General features: G+C 47.2%; 1 protein-coding gene across 4 annotated transcripts in view; it reads left to right on the top strand.

The window, feature by feature from the left end:
• Positions 1-13,410, top strand: part of LOC101876892 (PAS domain containing repressor 1) — a 50,618-nt gene extending 37,208 nt beyond the window's left edge. For 3 of the 4 annotated variants that reach the window (XM_031048181.2, XM_031048183.2, XM_031048184.2), the window contains 10 exons: positions 2,053-2,134; positions 3,287-3,410; positions 4,194-4,303; positions 4,740-4,826; positions 5,727-5,885; positions 6,506-6,706; positions 7,198-7,394; positions 8,123-8,215; positions 8,613-8,820; positions 9,970-10,128. In XM_031048181.2, coding sequence (XP_030904041.2) covers positions 2,053-2,134; positions 3,287-3,410; positions 4,194-4,303; positions 4,740-4,826; positions 5,727-5,885; positions 6,506-6,706; positions 7,198-7,394; positions 8,123-8,215; positions 8,613-8,820; positions 9,970-10,128 — 1,420 coding nt within the window. Of the gene's footprint in view, positions 1-2,052; positions 2,135-3,286; positions 3,411-4,193; positions 4,304-4,739; positions 4,827-5,726; positions 5,886-6,505; positions 6,707-7,197; positions 7,395-8,122; positions 8,216-8,612; positions 8,821-9,969 lie in introns of all 4 variants that reach the window. The other variant, XM_031048182.2, reaches the window with a different exon arrangement.
• Positions 13,411-13,844: the final 434 nt, after the last annotated feature.

Genomic DNA, 13,844 nt, shown 5'->3' with positions numbered 1-13,844 from the left:
TGGAGCATTCACAACCTCCCTGGGCAGCCCATTCCAGTACCTCAGCACCCTCACAGGAAAGAATTTCTTCCTTATATCCAATCTAAACCTCTGCTGTTTAAGTTTTAACCCATTACCCCTTGTTCTATCACTACAGTCCCTAATGAATAGTCCCTCCCCAGCATCCCTGTAGGCCCCCTTCAGATACTGGAAGGCTGCTATGAGGTCTCCATGCAGCCTTCTCTTCTCCAGGCTGAACAGCCCCAACTTTCTCAGCCTGTCTTCATATGGGAGGTGCTCCAGCCCCTGATTATCCTATAAAATCCATAAAGCTATTACGACAGGGGACATGTGTTTTTATTACTCCTTTATTCTTTTTTGGCAACCAGGCCAAAAACCTGGAAGCTTTGGCCAAGTCTATCAGTGAGTCATATTTCCCTTTTATCCCTAGCCATGACATGGCCATAGGAGGAATTAAAGCTGTTAAGAATTAGGTGGCTTAATGGCCATGAATGGGACCATACATCTCCTACAAAACCTTTTGATCAGAGCTTTATGATTCTATGATTGAAACTCTCTGCTGTTTGGTAGCTTTATTCCTCACCTGAAACTCAGCCCTAGATCCCCCCCTAGTGGGAAGCTGTGTGTGTTCGACTGCAAACCTGAGCTGGAAGGCGATGTGTGTGTGGGATGCTCTGTGATGTGTGCCTTCTGTAGGGGAATCTGCTTGGTTACCACTGTCATCTCAAAAAGGATTGTGTTAAGAGTGGGAATGTATTTACTGAAGGGCTGGAAAAAATAGTGGCATACTGGTTTGTTCTGTTAACTTGAGTAAACATATTGCTCACTGCATCTTTACTGTCAGGAATCACTTTGTGAATCTTTCTCTGGTCCCTCCTTTTCTTGTCAGTCATCTGATGTGCTGATATGAACATGTCAAGTGCTATCATGATAGAACCATAGAATGGTTTGGGTTGGAAGGGACCTTAAAGCTCATGTTGTTCCCACCCCTGCCACAAGCAGGACACCTTCCACTAGACCAGTTTGCTCCAAACCCCATCCAACCTGGCCTTGAACAGTGCCAGGGATGGGGCAGCCACAGCTTCTCTGGGCTTCACTGCTTCAAGTGCCTCTCTACACTCTACTACAGTTCTGTGTCATATAGTTAAGATTTGGAATATATTATTGAAGCACACAAATTAAAACATGCTCTCAGGAGAATTCATTGCCTACAATGGTATAAGTGAGTTCAGCAACTTCTGCCTCCACTGAAGGTTATGGCTCATTAATATTTTAGCATCCTAAATTCTGGCACCTTTCCATGCTCATGATCCACATGCACTTACAAAGTGTTTAAAACATCCTCTCCAGTTTATCCCAGTGGTGAATCACACGACATTGTTTACTCCAAGTATTTCATTGTATAACAGAAAACATTCCAAAGGAAGAAAATGCACATTTTTAGATCCACATTCCTGGGCATTCCTGCCCCTGGGAAGCTGTTGGTTTGCATTCAGAGCTTCCATAGGACCATAGGATGTTAAGATATCCATTTTCTAATGCTGCAGGTTAGAAAATAAATGTATCTTTGCTATGGCAGTTTACCTGCACAGAAGCTGTGGGGTTATTTTTGTGCCTGATGATGGAAAATGGGAATCTCCTTTATCAGGAAAATGGTACTGAAGACAAACCACCCATTCTGCCTTCAGTAACCAAGTGCACTTTGCTTTCACATTAGTTTTCCTTGAAGGCATCTGGTGCTAAGATTTGGGTGTCTACTTTTGTGCTTGGAATGATTAGTGCAATTAACCATATAGGTTCTTCAGTCCTGGGTGCAGTGGGACTGGGACACTCCCCTGTTGGCTTTAATCAGTGGATATTCAGCATGTGTTAGTTACAGACTGCAAGGCTGTACGATGATGTTCCTCTAAGCACCTTGTGTATGAGCGAGGGGGGTCTGCGTGCACTGTGAAAGCTCCATGGTGATCTGTATGGCAGGATACTTACTGTAAAATAGATGATATCCGGATGGAAAAAACAAAGGATTTTAATTTCTATTTACTCTTTTTCCAGTTACGCAGAAGTTCGAGCTGAAAGAAGGCGAGATCTTGGCCTTGAGGAGTCATCAGTTGAGCTGGCGTCCTCTTCTCTGAAGGTACAATGTCCCTTCACAGTTGAAGGAGTAGGTGTTTAAACCAAACTGAGTAATCATTTACTGGCCATAGAAAATACCTGTTCTTTCTTCTCCGAAGTCATCAGCTGGGTTATGACTGAGGCAGACCCTGAGAAGGTTTCTATTGCACGTCTCTAAACTGACCATCTTGACTCAGGCATCTAACTGCAAATTCAGCTGTTCTGCTGTTCATTATCTTTCTGAGGCTGTTACACACACAGAAGTTAAATCACCTCAGTTCAGAAGCAGGAAAGCAGAGCTGGAGGAGGCTGGATCACTGTACCTGTCACCATTCACAAGGCACAGAGCATCTGGGCGCAGGGCAGCACCACAGGGCACTTGCTTTGTTAATGCCAACTCACCACTGATAATCAGGTGAAGACTGGAAGTGAAGAGAAAACATTTAGTGTAGATTTCAGCTGTGTTTACACCATTGGGCAGGATCACATCAAATGTGGGATTGTGACCACAGCAATAAACTCCCATGGCTAGCATCAGACTGGCATCCCAATACACCTGCCCAGTTCACAAGGGCATTTTCATTACTTTTATGTTCTTCCTCTCAGTAGTTTACAGAGACCAGTAAATGCATTTTCAAATGGATTAATGTGCAATTATAATTCCCTGAGCCTCATTGCTCTTCTGACATCATTTTACAGAACTCTTATGGGATGTATAGGGGAAGCTGTCCCAGAGACCTTTTGCACTTGAGCAAGGACCATCTTGCAAACAGCTGCATCCCTGCCACAACAGCACACTTCCATATCTTCTTCCCCTTTCTATGTGATGGCTGAGATACTTTTCTGCAGACCTGAAGCTGCATCTTTTGATGTATGGCAGGTGGAGGAGAGGCACAGTGATTGCTCCCACTGCTTCCAGCATGGAGTGGGAGCTCTCAGTGTGCCGTGGGCAAGAAAACAGAGATCCCTGAAGAAATGGGGCAGAAAGAAGCCAGCTATAAAAGGCTTTAGGGTGAACACTGAGAGGCAGACTGAATACTGCTCAGTGATTTGGTGATGGGGTGCTGCAGTGCTGACCTTCTGCACACCCAGGCTGTTGTATCCTATGCAAACAAGTGAGGTGGAAGACCCCTCCAGCACTGACCATCTCACTGCTTGTGCTTCACCCCTACAGAGCCACAGCAGTTACCTGGACGTTGGGCAGTGCAGCAGCAGCCAGGATGCCAGCCGGGAAGGAGTGTCCCTGTCATCCCACAGCTCCCGGCGCTCCTCACACACTGCCCTTTCTGACTCCACATGTAGGTACCAGCACAGCCGGGGGAGGTCACCTCCAGAACACAGGGTTTGGCTTTGGGAATGGTCCAGTCAAGGCAGGAGTGGGGTGCTCAGTATGTCTGGGACCAATGTAGCTGGTTACACTGTGCTGTAACATGCTATGGTATGGCAGCGAGGTGACCACAGTGCCCATGCAGGGCCATGGGTAGAAGCCAACACAGGGCTTTTCTTGGCAGCATGGAAACATAAATGTTTTGGGTTGGAAGGGACCTTAAAGCTCATCCAGTTCCAACCCCTGCCATGAGCAGGGATACCTTCCACTAGACCAGGTTGCTCCAAACCCCATCCAACCTGGCCTTGAACACTGCCAGGGATGGGGCAGCAACAGCTGCTCTGTGTACCCTGTTCCAACACCTCAGCCCCCTCACAGGGAAGAACTTCTTCCTAATATCTAATCTGAGTCTCCCCTTTGGCAGTTTAGAGCCCCCTAACATCCTATAACTACATGTCCTTGTAAAAAGTCCCTCTCCAGATTTCCTATAGGCCTGTTTAGGTACTGGAAGGATGCTATAAAGCCACAGCGCCTAGCCAAGGGAAGAGTGGGAAAGCTCATTTCAAGGCACTCATTGAGGGAAGGCTAAAATGTGGTGTTAGCATCAGCAGGAAACCTGTTGAGTCAGTCAGAGGGGCAGTTTGGGACCCAGTTTGGAAGCTTTGCACTGCTCATCTGTGTCCTTGGAGCTCAGGCTCAGCCAGGGTACCCAGGCACAGGTCTGCAGCATCATAACAAACTGTCTCTTTTCCAGCCACATCATCCATGCGACACACGGACACCAGCACTCCCACCCGCCTGTCAGTGCCAGGGGGACAGGCGGAGAAGGCAGCCCTGCGGGTGGCATCAGCTGGAAGCACTCAGGTCAGTGGTCTTGGCAAGAAAGAGCTGTTATCATGTCATAAGGAAGTGACACAATAGAAAAGCTTGTCCTCAGAGAGGCTGGATTCCCACCTCTAAGTGTGCTGGGCTGTGGGGAATGCTGCTGGCCAGCAGAGCCAGTGGAGAGCTGCTAGAGCCTCCTTTTGGGATTGGGTTTGCTCCTCCAGGTCAATCACCTTCTCACACCCTAAGTCCGCTTTTCGTGGGGTTTGTACCTGTGAAATGCCATATATCCAAAGTGGGATGCTGACACCGAGGAGGGCATGAGGGAGCTTAAATTCTCCCTTCAGACTCATCCTCACATCAACACATGGAGTCGTCCAAATCCCTCTTCCCATCACCAGTGTGAGCCGGTATTCCACTGGCTCTGCGTCAGAGCTGCTATGGACCTACAGTAAGGCAAGGTTTTCATTTCCAGGCCATAGCAACTCCTCCAGCCCCTGGTGAGCAGCTCCGTCAGGCGCCGGTGGCTCAGCTGGCAGCCCCCTCTCAACATGCTGTGATGGTATGTGGTTTGTTTCTATTGAACACTGGTGTGGTCGGTCAGTGGGGCAGACTTGGTGGCTCCAGTTCATGGCTCATACCCCCTTGTTGGCTCATCCCAATGTGGGGACAAGGTTTTAGTGCCCTTTCTGTTGCTGTTACTGGGATTTACCTGAAACCAATTATTACAACTGGAGACAGAGCAGGCAGGAGAGCCAAGGAACCAGCTTAGGAGGTTTGCACTTGTCAGAACCACTGGGGGCTGCTGGAGGCTCATCTCTGCATTGCTGACTACTAACTACAGGCTGATATGGTAACAAAGAGCTTTATTGCCCTGGTAGAGGAAGGGGATGTCATGGAAAGTTTGAGTTAGACCAGAAAAAGAAATACATGGGAGTCACAAACCATAATATGAGGCCCATTCTCACAGAGCTTTGAGGTCAATGGAGTGAACATTCATAATACATGGATAGAAGGTGGCCAGCATAGGTCTGAAGGATGGATCCCAGGGTGGGATTGCAACCAAACTTGGGCCTGGCATTTGTCAAATATCATTAGCAGCACAACTGAAAGCCACCCTGGAGGTCTGGGAAGGGTTTGCAGGCAGTGTCTACCACAGAACATAAGGGGTCCAAAATCAGCAGGGAGTCACCATAAAGGGACAAGGAAGTCCCACATATGGACCCTACATCTGTGCAGGGATTTAATAGGCCAAGGTCTGGAGTGAGGCAATGAGTATGAGCCAGTTGTGCTGCTGCTCTGGAAGAAAATGACACTTCAGTTAAATATGTAATTGCCATTTTTTGTATCTTATTTTCCATGGAAAAGCTGAAAATCAGTTGTTTTTCTGAAGCCCACATCACTATGAACATGAGTAGCAGGACTGGTTCCACCCCATGACCTTGTTCTCTGCTCCCTGCAGCCAGTGTACCATTTCCCAACCCAGCTGGGAATGATGCATCAGCTGAAAGAGCAGCTGGAGGAGAGGACTCGCATCCTGCAAGCTGACATCAAGACACAGCAAGAAGAGCTCCATGTCATCAAGGAGCAGCTCCAGCTCGTGCAGGATTCCAACCTGCAGGTACTCACTGCCCACACAGTTCTCAAACCCACAGACCATTTGCTTTTCCTTAGAGCAGATCAGTAACAATATTGTCAGTGGAAAACACATTTAGAGATGTGGATAAATTGCTAGTTTGGTCTCTGATGTGGGAGTAGTATCTCCTGAGAGATGAGTGGTGTCAGTTTCTGCTTAAGTACTGAGTAAGTTTCATGATTTAGGAAAAACTAATCTCAAGCTGATCCTAATGTCCTCCTGCACAAAGAGCTTGGAAGTTTGGTGGCTGGTTAATGGGGCTGGACCCCATTGCATTCCTGCAACAGGCATAATGAAGCTGGAATGGTTGTGGCTCTGAATAAGATTTAGGCACAAGCTAATGTTTGCTTTTCTGTTATTGATGGCTCATGTTACCCCTGGCTTTAGAGATGTTGGTGTCCCTCCCTATGGCAGGGGGATTGGAAGTAGAAGATCTTAAGTTCCTTTCCAAGCCTAACCATTCCGTGATGCTAAGATGCTGTGTTGCTGCTGCAGTGTTACATATGCTGATAGAGACAGTCTGGGAGCTGGATCCATCACCTCCCAGGCAGCACAACCACCATATGAGCTGCGACAACTCCATTGTGTGTCTCTCTCATTTGAAGATGCTGATGCAGCAGCCGATCCCCATAGTCTTGAACAACCTGCAGCACCCAAACCCAAGGAGGCTGCAGCCGGGGACACCCAGGCAGACCACAGCCAAGAAGTCACAGCAACAAGGCCTTACAGGGATGAAGCACTACTGCAGCACCCTCCTGCCCTCACCACGCCAGTTCCTCAGGGACCCCTGCGGCACAGCTGCCCAGGTTGCTTTCTTGTCTCCATATTACCCCCTTCCTGGCTCTTAGATACTTGTCTACTGTGCCCCCCATCCATGGGTCCATAGAGAGGACCAAACCACACATTTCCTCTGTGCTGGTTTTACTCTGGGAGATTTGGGCTCTGATTTGCTTCTCTCTGTGACTGCAGCATGATGCTGGTTCATAGCCAGTGAGTGTAGTGACTTCATAACATGGGAAGTAGCTATAATTATAGAAGATTGATTTTCCTCTGCCCAAGAAGTCTTGGAAGGCAAGTTTGGAAACCCAGTTTGTCTTTACTAGATCTGAACCCACTGCGTAGATGGTCACAAGTCTTTGGGGAAGAGTTGAGGTGTCCAAAAGCAAAACCAGACCAAATCTACTGCTTTAAAGAGAAGATTAGATTCTTTGTTTGGGGTCTTCCTTGGAAGCTGCTATTTCAGCCTTCTATTAGGGAGCTGTGAAAGCTCACAAGGGTATCTATGTCTTCGTTTCAGGTACAGCAGCAGCACCTAGTGAGAGGAAACCAAACCCAGCAAACACGTGTGCCGGGGCAGACGAGCATCTCAGTGCCCCTCTACAACAACCCCGTGGTGTTATCACAAACACATCCCATTGCAGTGGCTGCACAGATGCCAGGTGACGGCAGCGAAAGGCAACTACAGTCTGACTACAGCCAGGACAGGAGCCTCAGGTGTGAGCACAGCCCTGCTGGGACCATCCTGATGGCAGGGACAGAAAGTGGCAGTACCTGGGCAGTGGGGAGGGCAGGCACATCTGGGTTTGGGGGTGATGGATTCTGGGTGCCATAGATGTGCCCTCCTGCAGACATGTGGGTTTGTATATACATATGTATATGGTTTGTATATACACACCATACTGTACCCTCAGGGGCTTGAAATCCTTCTCTATCCATATATCCATAAGCTGCCCATGTAGCTCAGTAACCTTTGGACACCTGCTGCCAGTGGGAATGAAAAGGGTAAAGATAGTAGGGACAGCTTTTCCCAAAGCTGTGTCTGCTTGCTCTGAAGTGTCTTTTCTCCAGCCAGGACAAAGCCATTTTTCCTTTATCCAATGCTGGAAACACTCTGTAAAACATACACAAGTGCCCAAACTATTCAACCACCTTTCAGGGAGGTATCTGCAGACACTGCCTTCAGGATCTGCCTGTTTCAGAATACTGTGTAAGGAAACAAACCCTGGAGGTTTAACCTTCTATAAAACATACCATTATTCACACATGAGAGATTTAGCAAGGTTCAGCTCATCTCTGTGAGTGCATCAGACAAGGTGATAATAGCATCCTATTTCATTAGCCTTTTTCTTCAAGGAGAATTGTCAGGTATTTGTTCCTATAGACAACCAGCCAGGTGTCTGTACCTCTCCCTTCCCTGACCATCCTGTTTCCTTCCACCGCAGGATGCTGTTGGACCAGTCTATCCAAGCCATGATGCCTGCCACCAATGGCAGTGGCCAGTCCATGCAGAGCAGTGCCAGCAGGCAGCAAGGAAAGTGAGTGAGTCCCTTGTTTTCATGCAGTGTTTTAGCAGGGCACCTTTAGCACTGAAAAGTATTTTGAAGAACTTGTACATGATCATGTAAATGCAAAGTTTTGGTGTTAAAAGAAGCAAAAAGCTCATCTTTTTAAGAGAAAAGTAATGAGAGTATTTTTAATTACAAAGGACTATGTGATAACTAAAATGCTTTGTAAAAAGGGATGGAGTGTTAAGCATTTTCTAGCTTAGATATATAGCCTTAAAATACCTTAATGTTCTGCAGTTCCAGTCCATGCTTGATGAAGAGGGGGAAACCTATGGCCTGCTATCACTGCTCTGGTTGGGTTCTTGCAGCCTAGGGTTCCCCAGGGCCTGAGCCACGTTCTCATGTCTGATTGTCCTCCTTGTGGCAGATTCGTTGCAGAGCAGCAGATCCTGCCTCCCACAGTGCAGATGCAGCCGGTTACCTGTAGCAGTGTCCGACCTCCAGCCCCATCGCCTGTTTTCTCCCCATCCCTGATGATCCCACATGCCAGCTTCACATCCCACCAGGCAAACACACCGGTTCATCTCCACCAGTGGCCACAGCAGCAGGTTCAGCAGCACCGTCTCTACCTTCAGGTAATGGAGCTGGGTGCAGAGGGATGGCTTTTGGGGTTGGGTTAGGGTTTTGTTTTGAAGGAGGGGGGCTTCCCTTGCTAACCAGACCTGGTCAGTGCACTTCCACATCCTTCATTCCCATTGCATCTGTGTGTACACAAGTGCTCAGCCTTTCCAGGCTGCCTCTGCACCCGTTCAAGGCCACATTTCCCAACAAACTCATTTATCACTTAGTGTACAGAAGAAATACCCATTCACACACAGTGTGAATCCTGCTGTAGATGTGAGCCATGATGAAGGATAAGCTCCTTTGAAACCATGCCTCCTGCTGTTATGTCTCAGCATAACAGGGGTTTTGTCAGCTGCCATCACTGCTTTCTTTTAATACACGGGTGTTTTACAACACAAATCTCTGGAGCAGGTGATTTTGATTTCCCAAAGCACAGCTTCATCAGTGCATGGCAAACTAATGCTGCCAAGAAGAGGGTTTGTTGAGTGCACTGCAATGCATTCTGCAACACTTGCCTGGTTGGTGGAGTAAGTGATGGTCTTTCAGGTAAAGATGACTGATAGAAAACAAAGGAGGAGCTGATAGTAGCTGTGCAGCAGGACTGGATTTAGTCATTGACACATGCAAATGTGGGCATGAGCCATCCTAGCTTTGGGTACACTGAAGTCCTGAGGACTAGTGATATGGGCAGCAGAATGGTGATGCTGGGGAAGATAAAGCTCCAGGGCAACAGAAAACCAGGCTTTGGTGCCACAGTGCCTCTAAGTGGGAGTTTGGGGTACCAGCCATGGGACCATGGACAAGGTCACTTTACAGCCTCTTAACTGGTTGCCTGAAGATCCTTCCTATGGAAGATGGAAGTTGCATGTCCTGCAGATTTCTGCCTCATGTTCAAGTAGCCTTTTAAGTTCTCCATTGCTGCTGGGCTGGTTGGTAGGATAGATCTGTCCTGCTTCCACTCTGTATGCTTCAGGCATTGTTAGTCATGCTGATAGCACCAGCATCCCAAGCTGCTTGTCCAGAACACATACCCTTAATGGGTAGAGGTTACCTTTAGGACTCACATGCTGGTTATGAGCCTTAGCATCAGCCCCACAGCAAGACTGAGAGTGGATGGGTGATAGGGCATGTCTGACCTGCCCCGTTTGTGTCTCCTGCAGATGCAAGGTCCTGAGCTGGTGCCTGGGGGTGCACAGCGCATTCTGCAGCCACCCCACACACCACAGCAGAACCCCCTGAGCTACTTCCTGCACCCACAGCAGCAGAGCCGCCACACACAGGGCCAAGCCTCTGACCTGCCTGAGATGCAGCTGCCCTGAGCACCAGGTGGGATGCAGGGAGCATCCTTGGCTGCAGCCACCGCACCATGGAGCGCATGGAAGGAGCACTGTGGGAGCAATAGGATGGGTGAGGCCGGGCCCCGCAGGGAAGGTGGTGGCTGGAGGAACCAGTCCCCACCAGGGATGGATGGCTCCGGGCACCTCATCTGTTGGGATTCGTACATGATGCTGCTCCGGCAGCCATATGTGCCCAGCACTGCAGAATGACTGGAAGGCAATGGCTTTCTGGCTGCAGAGAGGTTATTATTGGGTCGCCATGAAGATTGCTTTGCAATGGAGAAAACCCTTTTCCATTCAGGACTTCAATGCTGAAAGTCACTGTGAATTTAAGCCCAGCATTTGGAGCACATACACAGACTGCAGCGGTCTGCAGGATGCCATGGGATTACCATGTATATAACTCGTTTCGCTGTAGTAGGTCCATTGTGGATTTTCCTCCCCTTTTTCTATACCTCAGTCCTGCAAGGTTTTGTTTTCCAGGAGATTGGATAATGCTGCTAATTTACGTAACACCACTTTTGCCTGAATTTCTTACTGTTGTTATACCAGCTCACACCGCAGCTAGTAAGATACTTGTCATGTTTTATGTTGGTTAATGAGTGCAGATAGATTTATATGGTTTTTACTCCCTGTAGCCACGTATTTTTCAGGTTACAAAGAATCCTTGTTCTTTTATTGCTTTGTTTCTAGTGATGCAGTTGTATATGTTTCTATACATGAAAACAAGCAAGCATAGAACAGCCTGTGAGGGCAAACTTTGTGGTTTTGCTCGATCATGTTCCCATTTGGCCAACCTGAATGAATCCCAAGGACACAAGAGATGTTCCAAGTCCATAGAGTCAGCAATAAATGGTATTTTTGTAAATCGTCACTTTAAAACTATAAGTTTATATTTATGAATTGAAGAAGACAACAGCAGTTTATTCCTCAGTGGCTGTGTGGTTTAGTGTCCCTACTCTTTGTGTCTTTCCAAAGGCAGAATGAAAGTGTACGTATCTGAGGTGTTCATAGCTGAATACTTTGGGCACTGTTAGCCCACACCTAAGAGATAGATAGATTACTATGAGCTTTGCAAGAAACTGGCTAGTTAGGACCAGGTTTAGCTAACAGCTAAGCTCCATCTGGCAGTCAGAGCAAGGTTTGGGGTCGGGTGAGTTTGTAACTTGTGGAATCCAAGCAAAGCGTGCTTTTTTCCCCCCTTTTTTTGGTGTGTGTTTGCTTGTTTTGGGGTCATTTGTTTGGTTTGTGTTAATTTGGTTGGGGTTTTGGCATTTGTTTGCTTTTTATCTTGTGCAAGCTGCTTTCTTGGCACCCCCACTGCAGCTGGTCACTGGTACTTACTGATAGAGCAGCCTTTGGCACAAGCAGCCCAAGCAGTAGGGAGGAAGTGGGAACGTTAGCATAGCTAACAGTGACAGCTCAACCCTTGGCTCTTAAAGCTCAAGTCCTGGGGAGAACCAAGGGTCCTTCGTGCCCCAGCATCATGTAGGGGCTGCAGCAAGGGCCAGCACGCAGCCTTTGAGGTAGGAGAGTATTTATCTTTATTCTTAAAGCACTGTTACTTTTAGGGTCCCCCCTCCCATCCTAGGACAGTAAAACTGCTCATGGGCTTAGGGCAGGAGGAGTTGTTATACTGGGGGGTTGTTTTGGGGTTTTTCCTTCCCTTTAGCCTTGGCACATAGTTAGTGGGGAAGCAAACACACACATTAGGGCTCCACTGTTGTGCACAATTAGTGGCCCAGTGTGGCTGGCAGGAGGGAAAGGCCATGCACTTGCCCATTAAACCTGCATTGCCCCAACACACTACCATGGCTGTTCCACAGCATCCCATCATGGTACAGGAGCCCAGACGTGGTAACTGCCCATCAAACAGAGGTGGTGGTGGTCTGGGGCTTGGTAGGGAGGTCGCCAAGGCAGAGTAGTTCACTGGCATTGGGGTGGCTTGGAAAGCAAGCCAACAAAAGCAGGTTGGGAAGGGGTTTGGGGGGGAGGTTTGTGTGCCGGATGGGGCAGTGCATGGACACAGCCCTTCTGATGGCAGTTCTGGGCTGCATAGGGAGGGAGGGGGGATGTGGGGTGTACTGCACCCCTGCTCGCAGCCTCCCAGCACAGAGCACAGGAGGTTTGCAAGGATGTTTACATGTTAGATTGGCCTTGCTGAAATAAGAGACCTAAAATGCACTTTATCATGTGTCCTTCCCCACCCCTATTCCCAGTGCCCACACCAGCCACTAGCCCAGCTGCTGGCCAGCAGTGGGTGGCTGCTTGGTCCCAGGCACTGCCTCTCGGGTAGAGCTGTGTTTTCCAAAGGACAAAACCCCATAGTCCCTTTTGGGGTTTGACTGGTCCCTGCTTGGTCTGCCTCCAGGCTGGGGGGAGGCTGAGGCAGGACCATGGGGTTTTTGCCTTCTATTGTCACTTATTCTCAAACAAATAGATGGATAAATCAATATCTTTATTCAGGTTGATTTGTATTTGTTTACCTCAGTGTTAGTGATGACCTGTGTTTTTGAGACCCATTTGGAATTGAGGGTTGCTGGTGTGTTTGGTGCTTACAAGCACACAATGTGTGACTTGTTGCTGATGAGCAGTGGGTAGGAGAGTGACTGATGCCACCTGTGTCAGGTTTGGGCTCCAGTGTCAGTGTCAACCTATTAGTCATTAATGTTCTGAGGCTTTCTAGTAGACAAGCACCTATATACTATATTTCTCTATATAGATATACAGATAGATGCATTTTTAATATACATGTTATGTGCATGTATGTGTATATCTATATAAAAATACATATGTATAGGCCACACAATTCCAGACCTCTGAAAACACAGGCAGCTTTAATAAATACAAAGTCTTGCACTTTTAGCATATTTGTACATATAAGCTAAAGCCTGGTGGGTATAATCAGGCTGGTTTGACAAACACAGTGAAAAGTTACTGTATATATTGTATATACTCCATATAAAAGAAAATAAGGAAAAAATCTTAGTATAAATCTTGGTTTATTTTATATGATGTCAAATATAGATACCTTTATAAATGTTACTATTAAAAGTATTTTGTAATGGGAAAAAAAGGAAGTGTCTTATGAAGATGAAAAGTAAAGATTTTATTCTTGTCTTGAACCTATGTCCTTGCACAGCTCCATTGAATGGGACCCCGTGCATTTTGATGAGCTTTAAACAGATTGTACATAGCATTTAAAAAAAAAGGAAAGAAAGAATAAAAAAGGAAGAAATAAAATAATACTGGTAAGAGCTCTTACAGTGTCCTGTTCTTATTCCCTGGGTCCATTGGGGAGCAGGAGCTGCAGGTGTATGAACAAGCGAAAGGATGGGGCTTAAGACAGAGGCTGGGATTTCAAGTGCCAGAAGCAATAGGACAATACATAAATTAGAAAGAGAAAAGTGTCAGAGTCAGTGTAGACATGCATCTATGCACTGTAAATGTTCTCATTTGGATGCAAATAATGAGTAACAGGACTCTTTCTGGGCTAACTCGCTGTCATGGCATCCTAGCATGGGTTTTTTGTTTAGCCCTTGCTTTGGAAAACACTGACTAAACTTTAACATGGCTTTAACATGACCAGTGCTCTCAAAGGAACGTCAGAAACAGCCCATCCTGACAAATAATAGTGCCTCAAATATAGACTTTTATTTGCTTAAGTGAAACCAATTTGTAACACCTCATTTGTCTTA

The sequence above is a fragment of the Melopsittacus undulatus genome, chromosome 6 (genome assembly GCF_012275295.1).
Source record: "Melopsittacus undulatus isolate bMelUnd1 chromosome 6, bMelUnd1.mat.Z, whole genome shotgun sequence".
NCBI lineage: Eukaryota > Metazoa > Chordata > Aves > Psittaciformes > Psittaculidae > Melopsittacus > Melopsittacus undulatus.
The sequence above is the reverse complement of the archived record's forward strand: the minus strand, read 5'-3'. Positions and strand labels throughout refer to the sequence as shown.